The sequence below is a fragment of the Scomber scombrus genome, chromosome 12, assembly GCF_963691925.1.
Source record: "Scomber scombrus chromosome 12, fScoSco1.1, whole genome shotgun sequence".
NCBI lineage: Eukaryota > Metazoa > Chordata > Actinopteri > Scombriformes > Scombridae > Scomber > Scomber scombrus.
Genome location: NC_084981.1, coordinates 15,823,984 through 15,851,884, shown reverse-complemented (window position 1 = coordinate 15,851,884; position 27,901 = coordinate 15,823,984). Strand labels below are relative to the sequence as shown.

General features: G+C 41.5%; 1 protein-coding gene across 6 annotated transcripts; it reads right to left on the bottom strand.

The window, feature by feature from the left end:
• On the bottom strand, positions 1–27,689 carry pax2a (paired box 2a). Of its 6 annotated transcripts, none has more exons than XM_062430072.1 (11): positions 27,641–27,683; positions 26,008–26,185; positions 24,797–24,994; positions 21,220–21,305; positions 20,906–21,025; positions 19,858–19,902; positions 12,039–12,214; positions 9,881–10,001; positions 1,898–1,999; positions 340–426; positions 65–141 (listed from the first exon to the last, which is right to left on the bottom strand). In XM_062430072.1, the coding sequence occupies exons 1-11, from the start codon at positions 27,681–27,683 to the stop codon at positions 65–67; spliced, it is 1,233 nt and encodes a 410-aa protein (XP_062286056.1). The 6 variants fall into 6 exon arrangements, with proteins under 6 accessions (XP_062286058.1, XP_062286056.1, XP_062286059.1 ...); XM_062430075.1 differs by having other exon boundaries at positions 26,008–26,173; XM_062430074.1 differs by lacking the exon at positions 19,858–19,902 and having other exon boundaries at positions 1–122; positions 26,008–26,176.
• Between the last annotated feature and the right edge of the window lie 212 nt (positions 27,690–27,901).

Here is a 27,901-nt window from a genome sequence, read left to right as displayed (position 1 = left end):
TCAGACGGGGACAATATGGAGGCCGAAGCCCTGGCCCTGCAGTTTGAACTGGTTTCCATGGTAACTAGTGGCGGTCGTAGGCAGTGGCAGCAGTGGGAGGTGCGGAGCCACGGGATGCGGCACTATAATAATAAGGGGAACCTGAAAGTTAACAGAAGAACGAGCCGTTGGAAACCACGTGGTCAAACATCAAGTAAGACACATGTGACATAGCTCCAAGGACAGAGAATATGGAGCCTGGAGATTTTTTAAATAGATTTTCCAAATATGGATTGTAGAACAGATCAAAGTTCAGTATCTACAGTATGTTTGGTAGTTTTTATCATAGAAATCACTTACTTAGTAATGCTGGATTGCTGAACCGCCATGCTTCATTGTACGTGGTGTACTGTGGATGAGAATAAGGGTTTCCAGAAAAGTCCCCTCCTAGAAAACAAATTAATAAAAACAAACATTAGCAAAGAGTTAACAAACACTGACAGTCTTTTGTTAGATATAAAGCTGTAAAAAGACACCTTTTTACCAAGTTACATTGCAGTTACATCGCAATCTTGTCCCACAACAATGTTTTTGAGGCATTTCTGCCCTGGCTTCTTCTATAGCTTTCCTCCACAGTCCCTTTAGGTGAATTGATTGTTTTAATAATCCTCTGTTAGTATATAGGATTTCCTCTATTCTCTATTTAAGTGAGGACTTCACTGCTTTTAAGCTATGATGCTTTGCTTCAAAACTCCCTAATAGGTTCTCTTAGACTCTCATTTCGTCTTTGTCCTCCCTGTGTGGGTCATGGCGGGAAGGACAGGAGGCTGAGAGGATGCCAGAGAGCGATGCTGTGGGTCCACAGGTTCCTTTCTTTTATGAGACTATAAAGGTTGGGTTTTATATGAAGCTGCTGAAGAATGGCCCTTGCTTTAACAGTGTTTGGGGCCAGACACTAAATCTTAGCCATTCACCACTAGATGGAAAAAAAAAACCTACAACCCCTGGATTAAGAAGGCCTTCATGCTTTTGTGTTTGTATGTGGGATTGTTTGTGTTTGGTATGTCCATAAGCACTTTCCAGTGGTGTATAATCCAATACATCAAATGTAATTTTCTTAATTTGATTTGAGATATCAGCTTTTAGCCCCATGTACATCTTGAATTGTTTCCCTCATGCACACTGAGCTCACTTGTAAATACTTTATGCTTGCTTTGATTATTGGTCAGTGTGACAAGTACATGTCTCCGGGCAATAAAGGGAATTGTGTTTTCAGTTGTTTGGAGGAGAGATCTACACATGCTGGCAGCTATAGCATCCACACCGCTGGTCCCGTAACTCGAGCTCATCCCTGAGAGAGATAGTGATTTAAATATTTACAGGCCCTGCACGCCTCTGTGTTTTGACCCTTAACTGTTTGCTGTGAACCTGAACTGCAGGTTAAGTAGAGGGGAAAGAGATACGCTCTGCAGCCCTGGGTGTCCGGGGAGGCGAGGAGAGGAGCAAAAGCAGTGTTTATCGACGGAGCTGGTGAGAGTGCGCTGTGTGGACACGGTGAGGGTAATGAGCGCTGGGAGCTGGAGTGTAACTGAGAGGAACTGTCCTATCTCACGGCCACTGATTGTGGTGATCGCCTATTGAGTTCATCTAATGTCCTCGTCCACAGATGCTAACCACAGGCTAACCGCAGTCTAACACAGCTATAACAAGCTTGCTTCACTCCTTTGAGTCAGGAGCAACGCTTATAGGGTTCTTCAATAGTCACAAGTATTCATGTACTATACAATACATCACAGATAGACATTACCTCTTGTTTAGGTTAGACTGACCTCACTTTAAAAAAAAAAAACAAGATCAACTGAAGGGTACTGTAAACTAAAATTAATGGCATCATAAAAAAGGGTGTAGTGTCACCTACCAGGAACCATTCCAGCGAGTGTGGAGGTGGGGTAGCTGCCTTGTCCCGTGGGGGGGACATGAGGCGGGTAGCCAGGTAAGGTGGTGCTAGCCATGTCTCGACCTGCGGACACACAAGAGGAAAACAGTCACAAGGAGGCTCAAACACAGAAAAGTGGAGTATGAATTCATGGTTTCTATTACTACTCCAGATAGTTGTGTTGTGAAACATATTTATTATTTTAACCCTACCACAATGGAAATTACGTTTATATCCAAATTAAATTCGATTTAAAATTGTAATCACAGCCAAGATTATTTTCACAGGCAATGTTTTTTAAGTGAAGAATTTTTTTTTTCATCCAGAAGTCAAATGGAAGTGGTTGGTTTGACACTGGAGATTGTGATTCACATCCTGAGTCCCATATGTGGTTAAGTGGGACAACAGCACTTTGGTTAAAATTAGTGAAAGTTCATCGTTTTGATTAAGTGTCAGTAAAGTAAACATGATGTCTTGCGCGTAAAGACACTGCAGACTTTTCTGTTTTAAACATGACCATAAAGTTTCCCTAAGTGCCATAAAATAACCATAAAAACTAAAATAATTGTGTGTTCAATGTTTTGCAGATACCATCAATACATTTTTCAAATTGCCAGATATGTTTATTAACATATCCTCATTTTATTGATAAAAAAAAAAAAAAACATGACCCAGGTGACATAGCTTTTCCATCACAATGAAATTGCTGTTGCAAATTTGTTGTATGTAAACATAGTTTTTAGGAGACAGGGTTGATCATTTATATCACATTGTCAGAATGAAAAAATAGGCCAGTTTGCTAACCAGTATAGTATGTTTTATGATTTTTGAATACTCAACACTTGAACACACTTTCTTCAGGGGGAAATCATTTCTCTTCATCATTTCCTAAATGTTGCAGTTATGACATCAAGTGATGTGATGCATACTATATATTCACAGTTAAAAAATTAATGATGACACTGTCACACAGAACACATCATACCATTTAATTTCTTAATCAAGATACATTTATAATAGTCTAAAGAGAAGTAGTTAAAAAATGCTAAAAATAACCACAGATTATTCATCTCGACAGACGTGACCACAATATGTCTCATGAAGCTGCATGTTGTCTATCTAGTCTCTGAGCCGTTCATCCTGTCTGGGGTTGCAGAGGGCTGGAGTCTATCCAAGCATGCACTGGATAGGTCGCTAGTCAATCACCAGTTATTCAAATTATTTTTCATGAAATTATCTCATGAGAGACTGAAACTGCTGTAACTTTAATATACTAAAGTTATAAACAGCTTTAAAACTGTCAGGAGCATCAAACCAATGAGAGCACACTCTGCTCTCTGCTCCACATTCAGCTCTGTAATTAACACTGACAGCATCGGGTCTGGCTTGATGAGGGGGCACACAGGACAGAAAGCTACGGGTCCTAAGCAGCCCCCAGCATCAGCTCTAAGTCTCTTCCTCTGCCCCCCCCCCCCCCCCCACACACACACACACACACACCCTCCCACCACCCACGTTTCGCCTCCTCTGGCCCCTCAGACCTTGGGCCTGTCACGAGGCTGGAAGGACCTGCAGGTCTATTGTTAACCCGGGAGACAAGTGAGGGGTCAGAGCTGGAGAAAAGCAGGGTGGAAAGGGGGTGAGGGCAGTTGCTGTTAATGAGGGCCAAGCAATCAGTTTTGCTTGTGTATACACAACAGTAGAGTGAAAAAAAAGCATGATGGGATTGTTGCTTTTGCAACGTGAGAGGCAGCTGCTTTCGTTTAGTGTATATTTGAGAATTACTAAATTATTAGAAAAAATAAAGAGGAAAGTAAAGAAAAAAATCAACGGAACAGAGTGAGCTTGATTTAATTTTGATCTTGTTTTGGAGCCTTTAGTAAAGCTGTACCTGCTATAAAAGGCTGGCTGGCATACTGGCTGTAGCAGGAGACATGGGCATGGGCAGGGTAGCTGGGAGTAGAGGCATCTACAGAGAGGCTGGACTGGTGGGACAAGATGTCAGCTAGAACAGAGTCCCCAACAGAGGAGGGGGTGAAGGGGGCAAAGGATGCCTCATGGGGCTCCCGCTTTACACACATGGAAGGTGGATATGATGGGTGAGAGTCTGCTGGGTGGGAAAAAAAGAAAAAAGAGCTAAATATAATGAAGACATTCAACTCCACGCATACATGCATTCACTTCACTCACACAGATGTATGATAGGATGGATATTTAGCTTTCCAAGTGACCAAATAACTGAAAGTAAAACTGCTGTACCAAGCCAAATGCAGCGTTGACAAATGTGGCCAGCAGTGGAGCAAAAGAAAGTTTTTAGATTTGTTTATTACATAACCAAACATTACCACAGGCTATTAAATCATACAGAGAAAGTGCTCCAAATGTTTAGCAGAATTGTGGTATTAATTACAAGAAAGCATAATCTTTGGACTATCTTTCATATGAGGAACATAGTTATAAGAAGAGTACTTGCTATTTCACATTTATTGTTGTATAATTTTTAAGACCAGACATTTCCTATTGATTCTGAATAGAAAAGCAGTCTTTAGCGGTTGATTTGTTCATTTACATAGCTTATAATAATAATCTCATATGCACCCAGCAGTAATTCATTCAACTAAGTGGAAACATACACCAGTGAAATGTTGCAGCAACACATCGCGCCTGATCAATCAAGCTCAAATGCGTAAAAATTTCCCCAAGGTTTTGGGAAAACAAACAGCATAATCTCACGGCTGCTTTCTCACAACAAAATCACTCCCACAAACAACCAAACAATCGGCTCGCAGACAGCTCAAAACTCAACACTTTGATCTAATTTGGCTGATGAGTCTTGGCATCTTTCATTTCACCGGCTTTGCCTCTCGAAACCTATGTAATCAATGTGAGCTCTGTCTCTGGCCTCTCTGCGTCTGCCGCAGAGCCCGCTCTGTTTGCTGGGGCCTGTAGGGAGAGATGGCTCTTTCCCGACACCATGATAGCCTCATTAGCTGCTTCCCCCATCATTGTTGTTTTACAACAGGACTGTGTGTTGCGATTCCTCATTAAGATAAGGGTTGCTCTATGGAAGGGGGATGCAGCCCCATCAGCTCTATGAGCCTAATGCCAGAGAGTCAGGAAACGTAACTGCTTTCCCAACCTATAGTAGGTTCTCCAAATATCTTTCTCCCTCTGTTTATATGTGACAGCTGTAAATGTGGATTTAGACGGAGGTACAGCAATTACACAGAGCGCCTTCATTTTATTGAGACAAATACCATTGTTATGGGAATGGCACAGTTCTTAATAACGTAGGTTTTTAACAAGTGCGCAAGACTTGCAGGATGATCAAATCATTAAAGAGCACAGTTGCCATGAATCTCTGGCACCAGCAGAAATATTATAACAAGCGTGCTGTGCATTTAATTGGGTGAACCTTAAGTTTTTCACATGTACTGTATAAGTATGGCATACATTCATTGGAAGCAGAGTTTGCTTAAAGAAGCCATTTGAAACGGCTCATGCTCACTTCTGCTCATAAGTTAATTATATCTGTTCAATTCTCTCAAGTTATATATAAGCCATTTCCCCTCTGAGAAAACAGGCATTCATTGATACAGACAAATTAAACACAAATTAACACTTGGCCACCTAAACTTTAAGACATGAACCTGAACTTCCGGATGAAACTGAGGCTGCCAAACATGAAAGCCAAGCCAAGTCTGTTTACTGTATCTGAGACTCCCTGCATACTACTGTATGTTTTCTCAGCCCCTGAGCAACCGTTGTCAAACAGACAGGGGTTACAACGCAACAACAACCGATACAAACGCTGCGTTCAAGACCACTGAACTCTGAAACTAATCAGACATGGTGTTGCTTATTGTCCTGGAGATGAGGCAGAGCTTGGGTAAAGGGAGCCTGTCAAATCACATGCCCTGATGATGGAGATGGAAGATAAACTCAGGGTCCTTGGGGACTCTTCTCCCCAGCAAACACATCTCTGAGAGAGTAGTGATGCTATAGAGTTCTCCAACATCTGTCTCTGCTCCACCTCTGATACCATGTCTACAGACCCCATCAACCATAGAAATGGACTGTTAAGAATCTACAACAGTCCGCTGAGTGATGCGTTCAGATATAGCTGCAACAGCCTTCTCTCAAGTGAGCATTTCATTTTTTAAATGTGCACCAAGGAACTTGTGTGAGAACCATTTACTGGCAGAACTCTTGTTTTCAAAGGCTGCCATTTTATTTACAGACAACTTTTTCATTTTTACAGTATGTTCAAGATCAAAGCGAAACTTCCCTCTTGTGTAGGTAGGGCAAAGTCAACTGGAGAGGAGTCTACTGAGAATTAAATGTTATATTTACTTCAACAGGGACACGTTCATGTTTGCTTCAAGTACAGCCAGTTTAGCCTCTCTTCTGTGCTAATTTATTTAGACGTGGTAATTTATTACCACTTACATTAGAAAGGAATTAAAGAACAAACTCATCCAATTGTGAGTGAGTAAAGAACATTTGCTGGGTAAAACAACTTAAATTCCCCGTCCACAGGGTTAAAGTCATTCATTATCAAATGTGTGCTCAAAGGTTAGTGTGCCATTGTAGGGGGTGATATAAACATTAATTTCCGAGTTTGGGGCTGCGGGCGTTAACTGAGCTGAGACAAGCCGTTTGTCACCAGGCCACACACCAGGCACCGCAGGTAAGGTGGCTGCTTGTTGTTTGCCACCCAGCAGAGAATCACTGGTACTGCCAAGGTATAAAATGATCTCAGAGTGTGATCTAAGTCTCAAATACAGCATGTGTTTTCACCACTGCTCTCTCATTAGTACAGTTTTGTGTTTTTTACTTAAACAGAGAAAGAAATAGCTAAGTAAAAAGGTAGAAAGATATATAGAGGTGGAATAACACAGGATATTCACATCTGCTGGAGTTGTAGTAGGTCAGAGGGGTGCCCATTTACACCTAGCCTCCCCACAGGCTCTGCTGAAAGTGATTATCTAACACCCAGCCTGCACAGAGACTACTGAACTCTCATTGGGCATAACCCTATTTAACTAGTGATAAGCAGCTACAAAATTATATTGTCATCTGTTCCAAATGTAAACCTCACATCAGGATTAGAATAGCTAAAAATCAAGATGCACATGATCTGCTAGATACCGTATGTCGCTTTGTCAGTTATGTATCAACAGAAAACTGCGCAGCCACTCGAATACTGGCTCGGGGCCAGCGACCAGGGGTGAGTTGTGACATGTTGTTCTATCGGTGGATGCACTGAACAGTTCACAGTGTTCATCTACTGAAGATAGACACAAACAAGTACAACAGCTTCTCTACAGTTTGTATATACCGGAAACAACGTGCCCCATTTACTTATTCCCTACTTGGATATGCAGCATAGTAGCATAAACAAGGTAATAAGTATAATACAAGCAAGTAATAAGTATAATAATATATGATGCCATTACATTTTATATTATGTACTTTCCAATATTACCAAGAGGCTAGTTTCATTATGTTCCTATTTAGGAAGAATAAGAGAGTATTTTCCCTATTTTCACTGAGATGGTTATATTATAATGGATTTTCTTTTACATGTTGAAATTCTAAAGATAGCCATTGTGCTGGAGTGGAAATTATTTGTAAATGATTGGTGCTTCTTACTAAAACCCGGTAGTGCATTTCAGAGCCCTAAATCTCTCTCTGCCACCCTTCTTGCTAGGTAATGTCCTCTTTGACACATTAGGGTAAACAGAGGACACAAAAGATGGCCCAACGTTGCTATTGTTAGCGCCCTTGGAACGCAAAAGTAAGTACTTCATTAATCATTCATCTTTAATAGATTATGCAAATTTCAGGACATAAAAATCAACAAGATCAATAACTGCATGAATTTTAATTGGGAGCAGAAAACATTTAAAGAATGAAAATAATCTCGTAGCTCCATCCAGCATGAGAGCATAATTTATTGATAATTGGATCCCAGCCTAAGTGAGGAAGCTAATTTTGCATTTTTTTCAACCTTGGCATACATTCCTATTTACAGGGTTTGCTAATGGCAGAAAAAATAATATTGTGCACTAACAACCTACATCCAATCAAATGCCTCATGCATTACTTTACATAGTGGTGAAAATGAAGTCATAAAAGTTTACTGGATATTACTTCTCAGTTTAATTTGGTGCTCATGATTCTCAGGCAAATTTTTTCCCCAAATGGCCGTTCCAAAGTGTGTTGTCATATTCCACTTTTAAGAAAAGTTTTGTTAGTTTTGTTAGTCCCCTCATTATGCAATCTGTGGCCCTCACATGTATCGCGTTAGGAGGCCCCACGCCCCCAGGTGGCATGGAGGCCACCTGCTATGAGTGTGTTCCCCGGAGCGAGACCGCTTTCATATGAGGAGTCCAGCATAAAAGACAAAAACACACCTTTCTTCTCCTGAGGCCCAACTTTCTGGGGCAAATCCACCTCCCACATATTCAGGAATAAAAAAGGGGTCTTTCTTTTCCCATAGCACTGTGCCTGGGTCTGGGGCTAGACTATAGGGATCATTTGAGAAGGGCCACTGCAGTTTTCAATCATGCTGTCCTCCTCTTTAGTTACCCTCTCTCTCTCTTCACTCACACACACACACACACACACACACACACACACACACACACACACACACACACACACACACACACACACACACACACACACACACACACACACACACACACACACACACACACACACACACACACAGTGGACTCATTGACTTTGATGCCCACTGCATAATTATGGGAGTTTTATTAAAAGCCCTAACCCTAACCCTAGGGTGGGTTGGTGTGGGTTATATGATACAGATAGTTAATACTACAAGATATATAATACACTGCACCTGCTAGTACCTGCTGGCTCTTAGTAGAAGTAACTATTGAAAACAGCAGCCAGCTCATGAGTTGGAAAACACCTGTAATTTTAATGTTTCTTTCACTGTGTCTCATCTGTATGAGTCTCTCTCGTTCCACAGTGTGAGGCAGCCAGCCACTGTGCTGTTCCAGCCGCTGTCAATCAACAGGCTATCATAGCCTTTGACGACAACGTCATGTCGTGGCGAGAACAGCAGCTGTCTCTTATGAGAATTGCTCCCAGTCAATCTGTTAGCGGGCCAATCCAGGCTAACACAATAGCCAGTTAGGAGCAGCGTGTGAAAGGCCTGTTGGATTTAATGGGCTCAGATGATATATTGCCTCACTCTGTCCCTTAGTAATAAACACACAGAGTGCCTCAAAAGTGCCTTGAAAAAGCTTTTTTCGTCTGGTGATAAGAATATTATATCCTTGGAAAATGTGTATGCCATAAGGAAGTGGTTGTCAAAATCTTGGTGAGGTAATGATGATGAAATATAAGAAGTAAGAAGTAGCAGATGATGATTTCTCCAATATATGTTAAATGCTAAAATCTAAATGTTTGGCTTATTTTAAATGAGCAGAGTTTAAATTTTTGCTACTTAATAACGATATAAAAGTAAAGCCAGAAAAATCTGACTGATTATCAGCGATCATCAGTATTACTGAGTGCAATGAAGTGGGAGGAAAATTACAGCAAACATTGTATTTTCAGAAAGATTGGGTCAAAAAAGCGCCTTCGTTGAATTTTGTGATCTTTACCAGCTGCAATAGTGTGCACATCAAGCCTCTGTACATCTGACTGAGCGGGAGGGGAAAGTGGTATAGTTCACAGTTAACATTCCCTGCTTCAATGTTTGGTTTGATTTTAACTAAAAAAAGCTCTTTTTAAAACTGACCATGACCAGTTGGGGAAATGCAGTGAAACAATACAGAAAGACGTAGCAACAGACGCATAGTTCAATACTCTATTTTGTGTTCTCAGCAATGACTTATTTCGACCACCTTGTACAGATGTCTTTGGCCTGCTGCAGCTGTGTGTGCAATTCTAAGGATCAATCTAGCATGAGTCAGATTGTACCTGTCACAACAGAGTAGCTCTGGGAGACACTGGAGGCGAGGTCTGAGCTGCCGCTGCTGGAAAGGCTCGGCTTCACGTCTTCCAGGCCAGAGTTCAGGGACGGGAGTGAGTACTCATTTGCCTGTAGACAAATTAACAACGCATGTTAAAATATGTCAGCTGAGGGATGCACATGTGAGTAGGTGGCAATCAAAAAGAGCTAGTCACACTTTTTATATAAAATACATGTAATTTACAGGATGTGTCATGATCTGGTAAACATAATTGCTGTACTACCTGCAAGCCTACTTAGGGTGCAAGATTTGAAGCATATATCTAAGTTTAGGAGATGATATATGTCTGCTGCATCTGAAACCTGACTGTGATCCTCTCACTGTGTTTCCTTTTGAATATTTCCTGTGAATTCCCCCCCTAACCCATCCAGTCTCCGCTCCCTGTGCTTCTTTACCAAGACCCGTGATGTATGCATGCATTAGGGCTTGTCTGAGGAAAAGGCAGAAAGGGAGAGAGGGATGAGAGAGGGATTGGGAGAGGAGTGAAAGGACAGGGTGTCAGCTGGCTCTTTGTGCTCCACTGCAGTCATCCCTGTGACTAGTCAAGGGAGGAGACATTCAGGGCTTTGTTACAGGAGAGACATGTGGTGGGGTTTTTAAAGGAGAGTACAACCTCAAAATCAACCTTTGTTCTTCACCTCCAGGATGAACACATAAAAATGGGTTAATAAAATGATAAAATAATGTGTATTGTTTTATGCTTTTTATACTTTTATTAGATTTTTTTTTTTACTATATATTGGGGGTTTTCATTGCATTTCTTTTCAACTGTGATAAAATGGACTTTGTAGTTACTTTTTTTGCAAGAAGCCATCTTTGATGTTGTCCATTTGCACTCATCTGCTGTACTGCACTTTGTAAACTTAATGCGAGGATGAGCCGCCACCTAGACTGTTAAGTATTTGATCAGTTTAATCCCAGGTTAAGACTTTGCAAGCAGCTGTGATGAATCCTATTTGTTAATGAGATGACACTTCCTGACCTGCGTCTTCTTTGAAAGGATAAGTGTGTGTGCACACGTTTGTGTCTGTGAGTGTTTGTACCAGAGTGCGTGTGTGCATCTGTTTGTCTCAATGGGACGGGGTCCCACAGGGGCGAGCTGGTGACCCCAGTCTTGTCTGCCTCTATCCCAGATAAACTCTAATTGTCTGCTTACAACTGTTCCCTGGCACTAGGCTGGATGTTCCTCTCTATTCCGCTGGGCCTCCGTAGCACAAGAGCCATTTTGTCATGCAGATGGGCTGTGGGCAGGGCTGGGCAGGGCTGGGCGGAGGGCGAGTGGCAAGCACAGTGGGGCCTGAATGACCTGACCACATGGCTGCCAGAAGTGTGGGAGGGATGAGGCCTATTCAGCCGGGCCTCTTCAAAATGGCTTTTTAATGCCCTGACGCAGACACCAGACAAGCCCCTAATAGCCTAATATCCCACCTTTTCACCAGTTTAAGAAAAGGGGGGGTGTTGGAAACAGGGAGAAAAAAGGAGGCGCATAGAAAGAGTGGAAAGCGGCCTGATTAATATTACATTAAATTAAAACTGATTTTTCTGGACCATTCTGACGCCGTTTACCCCCCCCCCCCCCTCGCCTTTTTAATACCTTCTCCTCCACTCTTTGTGATTGCAAGTCATTTCCAATTCGTTTTGGTATTGATCTTGCCGTAGAAATCACTTTGGTAATTAGCTGCATTAGGGCCTGTATAGCAGGCTGAGGGGCTGTCCCTCTGATTTATCGCCGCTGTAATTCCCCGCGATCGCGCAGAGATGAAAATGAACTCAATTAGGGCACTGCTAAGGCTGCATGGGCACCCACATAGAGTTCCAATAGAAAAATTAACAGTCTCTTGTTGTTTAACAGTCTAATGAATGTAAATAAAGGTTATCCGTTGTAACAAGGTGTAGGCATGTAGGCCGCTTTGAGCAAGAAGTAGCGCAGAGCTTTTTGTCACCTGTGTCAGAATTTATATCACTTAATTCATTTTGTAACATTAAAGATCAGTGTAAAAATTACATATTATTGGCGAATGCAACACACTAGAAGCAGAATCAGCACAAAAACAGTCAGGCCCTGCAAATGTCAGAGTGTAGAAAGAAATATCTGTGTGGCCAACCTGCTCGGGTTTGATGTGCTCTGAAGTGGGGAAGACATCGGGGTAAGAGGGGCGTTCAAACACACGGTCCAGAGCTTCCAACTGCTGCTGGGTGAAGGCGTCTGCTCGCAGGTGCTTCCTTAAACTCTCCACACTGCCCTGAGAGTCGCTACCGGGGCCTGAACCATCAGAGCCATCTAGAGAAAGAGGGCGAAGAGGAAGGGAAGGGAGGGCGACAACATTTTGCATGAGGGGATGGTTGCAGTCTTTTTACTTGATATTATTTTAGCAACATGAGATAAGCATGAGAGGGAAAAAATGTTTTTGAGCTCAACGTGTATGAGAGTGATGACATAAAGAGCTATAGTAAATTTAGAGAAAACAACCAGCATGTCTGCCTTTTTATCTACCTCTCTCTTTCTATTTTTCTCTGGCCCCTCTCTTCCTCTCACACACACGCACTCAGCTCTCCACCTCCCCCCACCTGTCCTCGCGGCCACCATCAGCACGGTCATCATGTGATAGGTCTATGGTAATTGATGGATTACCTTCGGTGCAAATATATACTTTTAAGGGAGAGTGTGTGTGTTTCAGGAGGAGAAAGTAGGGCTGGCGATTACATACAGAGCCTCTCATTCTGCCAGCGGGAAATGGAGAGCCATTATTTAACTGTACTATTTCCTCCTGAACATATTACCCTTCCCTCCCTCTGTCTCTCTTTCACTCTCTCCATCCCCCACATATTGCCTGTCTTCTGGAAAGCAGAATGGAGTGGGGACGGTACTCAGGGCCCAATGAGGACGGGGCGTTGAGGGCAAGCGTATGCATTTTCCCACTCGGTCACACTCTATATAAACAAATGAGCCTATGCTTCCCTAGTTCTCCTGATCTCTGACCCTATCAACTCGGCCACGGAGCCCGCCACCACCGCTGCAGCTCTCCCTCTGCTCACTCATCAAGTCCTGAACACTGAAAGGAAAAAAAAAATCTGCAGCTAAAACCTCCAGCCAGCATCCCAGGAACCTCCACTCTACTGCCTGCCTCCCGCCACCCTCCCTTCCTCCCTATACCCCACGCCAACAGCGGTTGAGGGCTTTAGCTCCCGTACAAATCTGTCATTCTAAATTTGCAGCAGATTATGTTCTCTCCTGGGCGAGCCAGTAGTGATATATGATATGCAAGGCCACTATTGATTGCCTGATCCGCCAGCAGAGGAGGGAGGCGAAATGAACTTGGAATGAACATCATGCCTCAACTCATTGTGCGTATAATACTCTACTTAATCCCACATTTTTCTGTGCTATGGAATTCAATTGATCAATCATGTTCCACTGATGGTACCATTTCAGGGGCGTTATTGCCATTCTGCTCGGCTGCTTGACCTTTTTTCAATGGCTGAGGCCAGAGGATGAACCCGACTCGCACCAAGAAATAGATCCATGGAGAGAATGGAATAGAGGACTGTAATTGGGTATGAGTGTGTGTATGTGTAGATGGGAGGGTTTGTGTATATGTGTGTTTCACTGGTAAAATACAGTATATTGACTTCAACTTTGTGTAACATTTAAGAAGGAATCTGTTATTTTGTCTCCTGCCAGATGTGTTTTTCCTACCATCAGTTTAATAGAATATTTTAGCACAGCCTTTTTTCTTTTTGAAACAGCTCCCTTGGGTGAAGGATTGAGGGTTCCTGATAGTCATGCAGCATTAGTGCTGCTATATGAAACTCAGTCGTTGTCTGTGGTACAGAAGAAAATGGAGTCATTAATTACCTCGTATCAGCTGGTCTGAGAAAAGAGGCAACCGCGATCAATAGCAAGTGTTTGTCATTCACTATGGAGGAGCATGCTTACCATATTCAGCACCCACCATCCCACTTAATCAGGCTTTCTGAACTGGCTGCAAAAGGACACAAATTCGCATCATAGGAATTCCTTTGGTGCACTTTCTGTGATCTAAATGCTACAAAAGACCCACTGCCAAAATTAAAAAAACGTTTGGAACCTGCTATTGCTCGTAATTGATAGCCAGGCATTTTAACAGAAGGATTGACAATAAACAAATACGAAATATATTAGCACTCGGTGGCGTGGTTTGACTTTTCCACTAGGTGGGGCTATGACAATAGGTAGTTCTGTGTATTTTGGCTGTAATCATGTGCGCCATACAATGTAGCAGAGAGCTAGCTGCTGGTGGTTAGCGGCTAGGCCAGTAGTTTCTAAAAGTGGCCACTTAGCAACTGCTTCCACTTTACAATTATCACCACAGTATCACAATGAACCATTTACATTTTGTGTGCCTTCAAGAGGTGAATGTCACTAATAGAAAATCACCAAATCTGGCAAAATTTTTTCTGGTGTAAAATTTTCCATCCCAGATCTAGTTATTTTTGACATGCAACATTAACCAATCAGGGGCCACCAGGAAAAGCCTAACATATTTCACACATACTGCCGTACTGCTGCACATTTCTGTAATTATGTATGATTTATACGAGTGTAACAATAAAACATTTATATATATATATATAAACACATACACACACACACACACACACACACACACACACACACACACACACACACACACACAACAATAACAAAAATGTTTTTTTCATTTAAATGTGTATTTCATATTTGGAATTGCAGGCAGAGTGGCACTCCAGAACCCTTAATGGGCCACATGGCCTTGTTAGCAGCACTTCATGATGCTAAAAGAGTTTATTTAAACCAGAAATGTTTCAAAAATTGGAGTGAAACATGTCTAATTTTTAACACAATTTTTCAAACTCAAACTCCTCAGTTATGCATGTGAATACATTTTAAATGCATATGGTCAAAAATGTGTGATTTGGCCTTTAAATAGAAATAATAGTAAACCATTTATTTTCAGAATTCGTCATTAGAGGTTTATGTTTGACATATATCACAAGATAACTGCAATGAATCAGATTCATCCTTTGACAGTCAGCGTGTCAAGTGGAGTGTGAAGCCCAACTGTCAGTGTATGTGTGTGTGTGTGTGTGTGTGTGTGCGTGTGTGTGTGTGTGTATGGCTCATTGACTGGCTTGTTTCATTTTCTCAGTGTTTCTTCAACCCCTTTGGGTGTCTCAGCAGGTATTCTCTTATCACTCCCATAGCACCAGCTGACTGCATCTCTTCGTTTTAACACCAAAGTGTGAGGAGACAAACCTAGATAAAAACAAGGCTCTCCAACAGTGACATTCACACGTATCATCCCTAAAGCAATCTACTTTCTGGTAAATTCTTTCTTTGATCAGCTTGAACAGATGGATGCTGTTTTAACTTTGCTGTGTCCAGAAGTTATATATTTCATCATAGTGTGTTTAAACATTTTAGCCTGCTGCATGTCAAGTGGACTGAAATGTTTTGTACTAACTCATCAGAAGAAACACAACCAACACACATGAATCTGCAACTGCTCCCTTTTGTTCTTGTTGCATTGCCATTAGAAAACTAATACACTCAACCATTTACACACACACACACACACACACACACACACACACACACACACACACACACACACACACACACACACACACACACACACACACACACACACACACACACACACACGCACGGACAGAGTTAACCAATGTCAATAGCTACTGTTAAACAGACTACAATGGTATCAAAAGCTGTTCTGTTTTGCTTTGTGTGTAAGGGGGATGTTAACGTCCTGTGGTGGCATGGTGGCACTTTATGTCCTTCTTTCATCTCCCTGTTCCAGTGATAAGATAACTCAGAAGAGAGAGAGAGAGGTGGGGGCTCGTTTGAAAGGCAAATGAATTCCTACACACTGCCTGGCTCTCTCCGTAAATCAATGACATGGGGTTTCCTAGATCAGAGGCTGCAAGTCGACCGTTTAGTTATCCGTCCTCTGCTGATAGGTGAAATGATGCTATTGCAAATTGTGAATCATTTGTTGATGTTTTTTAAAAATGCAGTTGAGCTTGAAAAAAAGAGCACAAACAAACTGGTATACCCAGAGGGTGAACACTCCTTCCCTGTAAGCTAGCTATATTTATGAAACCTTTGAAGCGGAAAGGAGAGAGGTGGGTGGGGTGGGGAGGAGAGAGAGGGGGAGAGGGAGAGAGAGAGAGAGGCAGCAACACTGCCATGGCTGTTAAGATCCTGTTATGTTGCAGCGTGTTTAAGAGCTTTATTAATTCGATTTAGCACCACCAACCGGTGTACTGACTGTCAGCAGGCATAGTGATGCTTATTTGCACTCACCGCCATCTCTGAAGCTCCATCAACAGTTTTTTTAAGCACATTTTATTTACTCAGATTTAAATTATGATAACTAGGCCAATGCAGAAAGTTTATAGTAAGTAAAATAAGTAAACAACTATTTGGAAGCAGTTTGTGACTCAGTAACATTAATAAAAGGGTTTCTCTGGTGGTAGACCAGATTGGCCAGTAATTGTAAGATTGGTGGTTTGATTTCTGGTCCTTCCTGTCCACATATTGAAGAGTCTTTGAGCAAGACACTGAACTGCTCCTGGTGTGTGTTTGTGGGGGGAAAATGTAAGTCCATATGGATAAAGGCATCTGCCAAAAAATCTGCAGAAATCTCCATGTTTTCTAGTCATAATTAAATCCTAAACATTTTTTTTGTTGCCATTATCATCTATTTCCAGTGCAAATCAACAAAATTCTTAAAACAAGAAAGGATCGGTGTGAGACAATCAAGAAAAATGTTATTTTACAAAAATATATAGGTTTACACTGGAAACAAGCTGGAATATATTTACTGCACTGCCATTTTTCTTTTTCTTTTTTGCATCTAACACTCAATTACAGACTTTTTTTTATAGTGCACCTTGTCCCTCTTTCCCATCTTTTATTGTTCTTTGTCCTCCTGCTCTACCCTCCTCTGGACCAGTCTGTCATTTAGCAGTTGCCACCCTGTGTGGCAAGTATTTGTGGAAATGCAATTAATGTATCCCTTATTTTCTCTTGCCTTTTCTCCCTCCTCAAGCTGAGTAATGCATCGCTCCATTAATTCTCGGCATCGCTGCTCGTAATTGACTTTTCTCTGACATGATTCCTCTCCATTGAATGAATTCCCTCTCCTTATATTTTTGTGACGGATCTCATTGTATATTGTTTACAACTATACGTGTCGCTGAATGCAAATGGTTAACCCACAAGACTCAGAAAGAAGAGGATAGTGATAAGACGAAGGGATTGAATGCTGAAGAGAAAGAGTGGCAGAGACAGAGCAGAGAAAGAGGAGGGGGGAGATACGCAGTGTGGACCCTTTTGTGTCCTCCTCTGCTTTCGGGGCCCTAACAGCTTCTTGTCTCTATGTTACGCTCTGTGGCCCCTCTCAAACCTGGGCTTTTCTCTCTCACACACACGCCCCATCAGGGCCATCATGGTGCTCATGATTTCATTTATTTCTGCTTCGCTCTGGATGCATTTATTTTCTAAAGTGATCCGCTATTGACTCATTGTCATGGACTGGCTTGACTAGCCAACCAATGTAGGCCCAGGTTAAAATCTATACACTAACTGATTTAAACTCCGCCAGTGGGTCTTATGTGTTAAAAGATACACAACCGACAATCTCCAAAAGGGCCAAGTATCAAAATTGAACAAATCAAAACAGTGACTGTATTCATTTTTTTCTTCAAACTATTGAACAAGGTTGATGTGACTCTGGCTGCTGCGTACAATCGTTCTTTTATGTCATGAATGAACAACCTGCTAGGTCATATTTTCCTCTCCCCGCTCACACACTCATCAGCTCCTTCTACACTCATCCCACACCCACGCTAGAATCACAAGTTATGACCTTTACTTTCTCCATCTAATTTATCACTGTAGCTCCCTATACTGCCTGTCCTCCCCAGAACTCCACTGGGCTCCATCCAGGATGTGGTAAGCTAGCTATTAGAGTAACTCTTATGTCACATCAACCTGCCTACGTACAGCAGCAAGGTCAGGAGTAACCTGTCACAGTGTGCCTGACTGGGAGAACACTGAATTTGAATATAGCAGTTGATAAAAAAGCATTTTGTTTAAAAAGAGAACAAACTGGAGCAAGTGTGTCTCACCTTGCTCAAAAACCATGAAGGGACCAAACTTTTTAAATGGACTTCGCAGTATAATACACATTTGTCAATCACACAGCAGTTGTCATCCAATCCTTTCTCTCTCTGTCTTGTCTTGGCTTCCACTTCCTCCATAGGTTTAAATGACTGAGTGAGAGCATGCTGTACAACAGGCTAATTTCCCCACTTCACTATTAATGCATTTGGCAAGAAAAACATTCCATTTCCCGTAATGAGATACACAAATAAATCTGGCTATGGATAGATTCGGGGTGGTGGTGGTGATGGTGGTAGGAAGAGAGGAGGGAGGGGAGGGAGATGGGGGAGTTGTGGGGGCAAAGGAGGGGGCGCATTGAGACACATTCTCCCAGCACTGGCATAATTGGTATCGCTGCTTGCAGACATGCAAACCAATCTCTCCACAGATAGGGCTGAGACTCTCTCTTTTCCCCCCTTAAGGCTATTTCTTTTGTCTTTTCGATAGCTTGCACATCCAAGATAGAGGGAGGGAGGTGAGGGGGAGATGTTAATTTGTGAATTAATAGCTGTTCTCTGCAGAATTGCAAATTCTTTCAAATGTCACTATGTTCACTGTGCGAGGAGCATCTGAAGCCAGAGAGTTACAGACACACACACATTTCCATGCATAGGTGTGTGCACGTATGGATGAACAAATCCAAAAACAGATCCTTCCTCAACTCTCATTGAGGCTGCCAGGACCTCCTCCCCTCATAACCCCCCTCCGTCCCCAACCCCCCTGCTCCTCTGTCTCTCTTTTTTTCCCTCCTCCCGTCTTCACTCGAAGCCGTCTGGTGTAACATGCTACTTTTAATTTGCAATAACACATGACAAGGACAGATTAATGGCTCTTATGGCACCTATGTCCCTGAAGCTCGTCTTACGGGGACCCAGTGTACATAACGCGTGTCACACTACATTATCTCTACAGCCCTCCAGTCACGGGGACCTTTTTCTCCCTCAAAGGGCAACCACTGACTTCAGCCACACCGGGATCACACACACCAGCAGGATCACGACCCCACTGGTGTGAGGACTGTACAACATGTTTTTCAGATTCATCATGGTGAAATTACCATAAAACAAGCACAATTATTTCACTGGTTTAGAGACATGCAACAAAGTCCAGTGTGTCTTTTATGGAATATGAAACTATTTGCTGCACTAGTTTTTAATTTACCTAGTTTTTTATTTTTTTATGTTTTAATAATTTGTATATTTACTGAGGTTTCTGACAAAGTAACATATTAACATTATAGTAGGTAAACTGCTGTGACAGTTGGGCTTAGCCAGCTCAGGAAGTTCTTTTTGCTTTATTAATGCTGGAATTATAAAACATTTTTGGGCAATTTAAAATCCCCATGATTAACATAAAACAAGAACTGCAGTGGCTTTCTTGACATTACAGGCCACATTTAGAGGAATCATTAAAAAGTAGATTTTTATTTCTCATAATTTACTTGTGAAATCCACAGTTATAATTCTAAATGAGCTACATGTTGCATTATTATATATTGAACTGCATGCCATTACATGTAAAATAGGATTTTCCACAGTCACTTTAGCTTAATTTATTTTAATTTCTCTGGGAGATTGTTTATTGGGGAAAAAAAATCATTCCCCGCCTCTTTCCTCATAAGCTCACAACACAGAAAAAGCAAAAAACAGCAATTGAGAAGAGAGTATTGTGATCTGATTGACCAAAGCAAAAGAAAAGGTTGTCTAACTTCAACTTACAATGTCCTATTTTCCTCCCATCCAAGTGGTTGCCACTCCAGAGAACTAAAGAGACGGAAACATAAAAGAAGGAAGTGGCCTGTTTTGATGAATGTTCTTTGAGATCATTTTCAACCATGTCATCCCACCATCAGCCACCTTTAAAGCAGTACCACAGAATCAAACATGCACACAAACACACACGAACACACACAAACACACACACACACACACACACACACACACGCACACACACACACGCACACACACACACGCGCAGCCCCCTCCCTGCCTCCACCGGTCTGTTCCTACACCTGTTCAGGCCTCCACCAGGGACATGTTAATTCATAGGCATTAAAAAAGCCAATTGTTTGCACAACCGATAATCTATTAGCCCTCAGGCAGTGTGTGTCCACTCTCTTGCCTTGCCTAGGAATGAGAAATTCTGGCTTGGACTGGATAGGCTTCCACTTAATCTTTGAGCGTATCTAGGTCTATTTGCTTGCCAGCCCCCTGGTAGTGTATAGTTTAGTAGCTAATAAGTCTTACAAAAATACTTCATATTGAATGTTTTCTTGCTGTTCAGCGACATAGAATACGATATAAAAATTATTAATTAGTCAGAAAGTGCATTTATCTGTTAAGTGAGTGGTATTTAACTGATACTGTCAGGGCAAAGAATCACACTTTTCCTGCATTTTCTAACATTGTAAAAATGATAGCCAGAAGCAGCAGCACTGATGCCTTGCCAAGGGGGATTAGAGTTGTATGACAGCTATATGGGATATCTACAGTGCGTCTGGTATAAAATTGAGATGCAGCTCTGTAGGCGTATGGTAAAGTGTAGGGCATCAGAAAGCTGATTGAATCGCAACACACTCTCAACACTCGCCCTGCCTGATATACAACATAACAAGTCACTGGAGACAGCACACAGAAACACACTTGGCTGCAGCGCTGTCATAAATGCCATCTTCTTCACACACAGGATAAAAAACAAAAAACTAGGAGAAGAGTGATGGAGAGAATTAAAAGGATGGAAACAAAAGGGATCTTGTGTCTCCCTTACCATCGTCTCGTTTCCTCTTCTCGCCGTTGGAGCGGGGGATACCCAGAATGCCGTTGATGGAGTAGGATCCTACGGGATCGTTTGAGGCGCTGGTCACAGTGGGGGAGGCTGTGCTGGGCACTGATGGAGAAAGCTGAGTTAGTGGGTGTGCAGGGAATGTGTGTGTGTGAGTGGGTCATTTAAGTGTGTGTTTTGGTTTGTATGTGGATTAATGTGTGTAAATGCTGATGTCTTTTCTTTCTAGTTTCTTCCAGCCGCCCTGATTGGCTCATTTGACTATGCTGTAATCTGTGTGTAGCCTCATTCATGCTCACCTATGGTGTGACCGGGCGTGGAGAGTGGCGTGACAGATCCGTCAGGGGAAGGGTGGAATTGCTGCTGGACTTTGGTGCGGATAATCCTAGTAAAGTGAACAACAGACACGGATCAATCAATACTGCTTTCAGAGCATGGAGATTTCACACCAGCCCAGGCGCCCCGGGACATTTAAACGCGGCACATCACGTCCACTTACACCTTTGCATGTACAAGTGCTCCATCGTTTGGAGCGCTTGTATCCTCATATTCGGGCCCCCGTCACAAATAGCCAATCTCTGGGCTTTAGGGGCAATCTCTCGCTCCTGTGTGAGGCTAAATAAGAGCTGCCCCCTGAGATTGTGGATTCAATCTAGCTGGATTCTGAGGTTCGAAATATGATAAAGTCCCCATACCAGTAAGATGTGATGTGGCGGGAAAGTCTTCATTGCACTTTGGTCTGAATGATCTTGCAAACAAAGCATGAAATCACATCAATTCACCTCAATGATCAGCTTCACTGACTCTACCTGGCCAACTCTAATAATCTCCCTCTCCTGCTCCCCACTCCCTCTTTTCTTCTCGCTCTCTTTCTCTCTCCATCTCTCAAACCTGATCTTTCACTCCTCTCACTCCCATCCTCATTTCTTTTCTAATTCTCCCTACTGTCCAATGTGCTCACTGTTTTACTGTCCGTACTTCACACTGTCTGTCTCTTTTTTTCTTTCCTTCTGTGTCACCTCTCTGGTGTCTGCTGTAGTTTTTTGGTCTTTTTGTTGCACACAGGAATCCTAAAGGCTCACAGAGGATCACAGCCTATTGATTTGGACTCCAGGATAGAAAAGTTGTCGACGAATGGCAGTGAGGAACAGCAAATGCAAATGGTGATCTATAAATAATATGTGACAGGAAAGCAATAGTGTCTTATTGACCCAACCTGAGACCACTGCCACATCCAATGTCTTTCTTCATATTTATATATATGTGAAAATAAAATAAAAATAGCAGGAGTCACTAAAATCTTAAAACTCTAGAGTAGTGCACTTTATAAAACAGTTGCATGGATGAAAAAACTAGAGGCCTAAGAGATAATTTTTACATTTGTAAATTTGAGGATTGTTGTAATTCTTTTAGTAAAACTCACAGTGCAGTGGGATTTACACAAGCTCGGCTTTAGCTCTTGGGACATGATCGTATTACATTAAGCCATGACCATGGTAATCTTTTGATTGACAGACGAACGTGAGATCATTGACTAACAATCAACGTTGTATACAGACAGAAATCCCACCTGGAAGCCCTCTCACTTGAGAGGTGTGACAAAAAAACCCCACATTTTTATACACTGCAGATGAGGCAGATGAAGTTCACGTGTTCATGCAGAACTGAGCAATAAGCTATCAATTCTGAATCCGGCAGCTATGGGGGTTAACTTCCTCAGGGGCAAAATGTACATCAGACTCTTTTTATTCCCCTCACTATCTTATGTGTCCTCCATACTCTCTCCTTCAGGCAGGGCAACAACGGCTCGCAGCCTCCTCCAGAAAACACACATCAATATTTTATTTGAATTTCTAACATCTCACCACAACAGTTATCTGACCTCATGACTCGAGGGAGCCTCATAAATTCAAGGAGTTTGTTTCGAGTCTATGTTGTTGATATTGAATAAGCAATTTGGATGGGTGGATTAATGACTTTGGGCGTTTGGCTGTTGTAGGAAAAAAAAAAAAAAACAACATCCCCAAAGAAATATTAAAATGTGGATCAATATGATTGATAGCCGCTCGGGACCTCATGGGTACGCCTCTGTCCACTGGACATGGTGCAGCGGGTGGAAACTCCTCTCTGCGGCAACAAAACAAAGTGCAACCCTGTCTCTGTGTAATCTTTAATAATTCATGCAGGAAAAATGTGTTTAAAGCCAGGACATCCTCTTTAGTCAACAAAGCAGAGGTCAGCCACCTTAACCACAAAGACCACCAGGGGTCCACTGTCTCTTTCTCTCCTTCTGTCTGCCTCCTTTTTCTTCTCCACTTCATTTTCTTCCTCCCCCACATCTTTCCCAACCCTCCTTACCACAACAACAGTTAGAAACAAAAAAAAGCAAGAAAAACTAAACATTTAAAAGTGCATGCGTAGTGAAAATTAACAGGGTTAAAAGTTTTGATTTTATAAACAATGTCTGCAATTATCATGCTTTATAATAATAATTTGTGGAATAAAATAAAAATGAAAGCATGAGACCCTCTGATTGTTACAGTGTGTTGTAATCGGTGAGGCCTTAAAGAAAAAACATTTCCCATGATCTAGTGTTAATTATTAATGTAAAGGCCTACTTATTTTCAAAGGACACAATTTGTGCTAATAGTGCTGTTCCACACAGCTCAAACCAAGCAGTATATCATAAATCCTTTCTAAAGTATTCCCCCATACACCCTTAAAAAATGTCCTCAGTTTTAGGAACAACAGGTGAAATCAGAGCAACACAACAGCTACAGAAAGACCTGTTGAAACCACAATTTCCATGCCAGCCTAATTTGTCTAAGATTTTGTTCTCTTTTTTGAGGAAATTCATCCATCTCCGGCATTTAACTGGATGTGTTATGAGACTCTCTTTAGCTCATTAAAATGTAATGCTGATGACCAGCTCTCTGGAACAGTGCCTCCTAACCAAAGTTCTTCACTCGCCAGGCACTATGGGGCTTTTTTTTCTCTTTGCACACATGCACTGGGGCTTTTCGCTGTCCTCTTATCTAAAGATACTTTGTCCACTGCTCGTCCCACTTCATGTGGAAAGGTGAAGGTGTAGGGTGTCTGCTGCTTTAGCTGCTTCAGTGGAACAGAAACTCTTTTATAGTACATTTACGCTTAGATTAACACTGTTTTAGGACTTGAATTTGAATTCCATCCTTTGTATTATTTTACAGTTCTTCAAATCATTCTGGCATTAATAATAACAATAATAATAATAATAATATTAATAATTATTATAATGTGTGGTTAATTAACAATTGTCCAACCGAAGTAATGTGTGGTCTGCTGTTGCTCCACATGCACCTCTGTGTGGGAAAACAGAGCAATTGGTTGGCAATAAAGAGTGTGCCGTCTCTGTCGCAGTGTGGTCCGCGTATTGAACGACTTTGTTGGGCATTTCCCTCTGCCTCTAGATCTGGTTACGCGGTATTGATCGGTTTTTATCGAGACAGATGTGATTTTTTTTCTCCGTGGCCCCAGAATCCGCTCCCGTGCTGGCTGTGTTGTGGAGGGCCACAGAGGGGATTGAATTGCACTTGTAAGACCACCCCGGATAGGCTCGGCTGGAATTGACTATATTGTTCAATGACACTCTGTTTATTTCTAGTTATTATATATATATGCTCGATTTTAAACACGCATGCATGATGAATGATTTTTTTTTTCGCTCTTGCTTCTTATCTGATTTTCTTTCTTTTTCCTTTGGTATTTGGTACACCAATATTTCCTCTTACATACAAGCACACATTTAGAAAGAAATATTGTTTTTTTTCTCGCATAAAAAAAATCTGCATGCCTTCACCAATAAGATAAAATAAAATATATGTTTTCTAGACCTACCTGTTGATAGATGAAACGCTGGGGACAGTGTCGTTGTCGCAGACGCCCTCAGCCAGTAGTCGGTCCCTTATCTCCCAAGCAAACATGGTTGGATTCTGGCGCTTATAATCAGCAATTTTATCCACCACTTTCGGGGTTGCAACCTTTGGTTTGGAGCCACCAATGACTCCGGGTTTAATACTGCCGGTTTCATAGTACCTGCATGGAGACAGAGCGAGTGTTCCTTGAATGAATCCCTCCTCAATTCAACATCCAGTCATTCGTCTGATTGATGGGAAAGGTGGCCTGAAATCGTTTGTGTGGGTTTGCGCCGACCTTCTGCAGTTACATGTAGGGCAAAATATTACCTACAAATATGATGGCGGCTTTAATCTATTAATTAGTCTGGAAGTGTGCTGTTATATGGCCTTAATTGAGTGTCAGCTGGAAGGTGAACAGAGCGGATTTTCAACAACAACAACAAAAAGAAGCAGTGTAATTAAAATCACACAATAAGCAGTGAGACGGACAGAACAAAAGGACAGTTTTAGCTGTAAGAGCACAGTTTAGACCTAATTTATAGTCTCCATGAGCTTATAGTAGCATGCACGACATGCCACCATGACCTGCTGGTAAATGTTGGTGACAGACATTCAGTGTGTGTGAAATGAAAATACCTCTGAAATGCCTTCTGATAGCTGAAAAAAATATATTTCAAAATATTATCTCACAGCATTTGTGCTCTTAAGTAAAAATTGTGTAGAACTAATTTCTCAGGTTTAAAGTAAACTTCGCACTGATGAGAAAAATATTGAAGCGTGCAGCGTGTATTTACGGTATTTCTTTTTACTGAAAAGTCGTTTTTCAAGTGACCTCATGTTACTTTGGTATTTTCTTTATCACCTGTGTCTCCTATCATTTTAATACAGCCTCATATTCCTCTGGGGTATTTATTATCCTTAATGTTTAGCTGTAAACTCTCCTCCTAAGATTTATTTCGTGATTATGATGCTTTTCTTTTTGCAAGGCTGTAGGTGATGGATAGAAAATCTCGGACGCAGAACTGCTGTGTTCAAGCAAAACAAAAAAGAAAGAAAGAAAGAAAGAAAAAATGACCTGCCTATATAACCGATGACTGAGGCTGAAATAGAGCTGGGTGCGCATATACGAGCTAGAAGATTGATGTTTGACACACATAGGGCTCTGTTGGTAGTGGTTTTCCCCCCTTTTACCTGCCGAGGATTTTGCTGACACAGCCGTGACTGACCCGTAGCTGTCTGGAGATGTCGCAGGGCCGGACGCCCTGGTGGGCCAACTCCACGATCCGCTGCCTCACCACGTCCGGGAGGGGTCTGCCGTTCACAAACACCCCGCCGAGCTGGTTCACACCGCCGTGCCCTGCGTGGGACACAACAGCAACACAAGGGGGGGGCATAACATTACATACCTGCAGAAGACACGACCTCACTTCTCAGTTTTTGCTTTCTGTTATTGTCTGGGAGGGATGCACAGTGTGTGTTTTTGTGTTCTTATTTTCTGTGTAAAGGTTAAATCGCATTAGTGTTCACACACACACACACACACACACACACACACACACACACACACACACACACACACACACACACACACACACACACACACACAAATAGAAACACACACACAAATAGAAACACACACACACACACACACACAGATTTTTTAAATATATTTTACCTTTAGCAGAATTTTTAAAATAATGATAATAATAATAATAGTAATAATAACAACAACAATAATAATAGTTGGTTAAAACATAATAGGAATTAAAGCAGCCTAATAATAAAACAATAATACAATTATTGTGTTTTTGTTGCATCCAAATGCGTAAAGTAAATCCTCTTTAGGAGCTCTTTTGGAACAATAACAGCATCTCCTCTCTCCCTGTTCATTGGCCTGGTTAGGTAATATTTTCCAAGATCACCTCTGCCACTGCAGCCTAACACATGTCGCACATATTACGTTTCAACCTGTTTAATTTTCCTTGCACAATTATTGTAAATAATTAAAATGAGCTTTGATAACTCATATTACAAACGCGGATGGTGCGAATGAGAGGAGGAATAAATAATTTACGCACAGTGCGGGTCTTCTTTACCCATATCATATGGAGGAGAACATATGAGGGAAAAAAAAACAGCAACACACTTTGAAGCAACTGCTACATACTTTCTTGCTGTCAGCTTTATTTAAAAAAAAAAAAAAAGTACCACCTGCGTTTAAAGTGATAGATGTTAAATAAAATAACACGTCAATTTACACACAACGTGCTCTTGTTTCTGCAGTAATGTCACAGGTAATAAAAAGCTTTGTATTTAAATTGAGGAGTTTGCATTTTCTCACCTAACAGTAGCCTAAATATAGCTGAAAACCGCTCACATGTCAGTTTATCTGTAAGACAACAAAGCTTCACACAACAGAATCAGCACTGAGAAAATAAAAACAAAACACTAAATGTGCTTTTAAGAATAACCAGATAACTGTTTGTTTAAAACATGTATCATTAAATTGAATAGTCTCTCTGCGTCTTATTTTAATTTCTATAATCAGAATTAACATTAATGAATCTATATTTAATGACTCTTCTGGGAAAACTTTGCCAGTGTTTTTTAATAGTTGAATAAAAATGACTACTGACATATTTAATCATTGATAGCTGTGTTTCACGTTGGAAAATAACAAGACTAGTTGAACTTATATATAACGTATGTATTTAATGTTTAAGATTTAAAATACATTCTTGCTGGTTTCTGCGTGAATCAGACAGCAGGAATTAAAGTCACAACACAACTGTTTGTTGTCTACAAACTTATTCAGTATACTCACGGTGCATCGCGGAGAAGGGGTCTGCTTTGCAGTGAATATCCATTGGATAGCAAAGGAAAGAAAGGTAATCGACTGAGGTCGCCGTTTCGCCTCGATGGTGAAGCTTAAAAGCAGTTTAAAAAAAAAATTAAAACAAGGCGTTATATTTTGTGGTAAAACAGTCCGTGTGGGAAGAGTCCGCAGGCTGCAGAGGAGAACAGTTTTATCGGCGGCGATGTTAAATTTTCCTCCTGTTTAAAGTCTAAACTCAAAGTCTGCAGA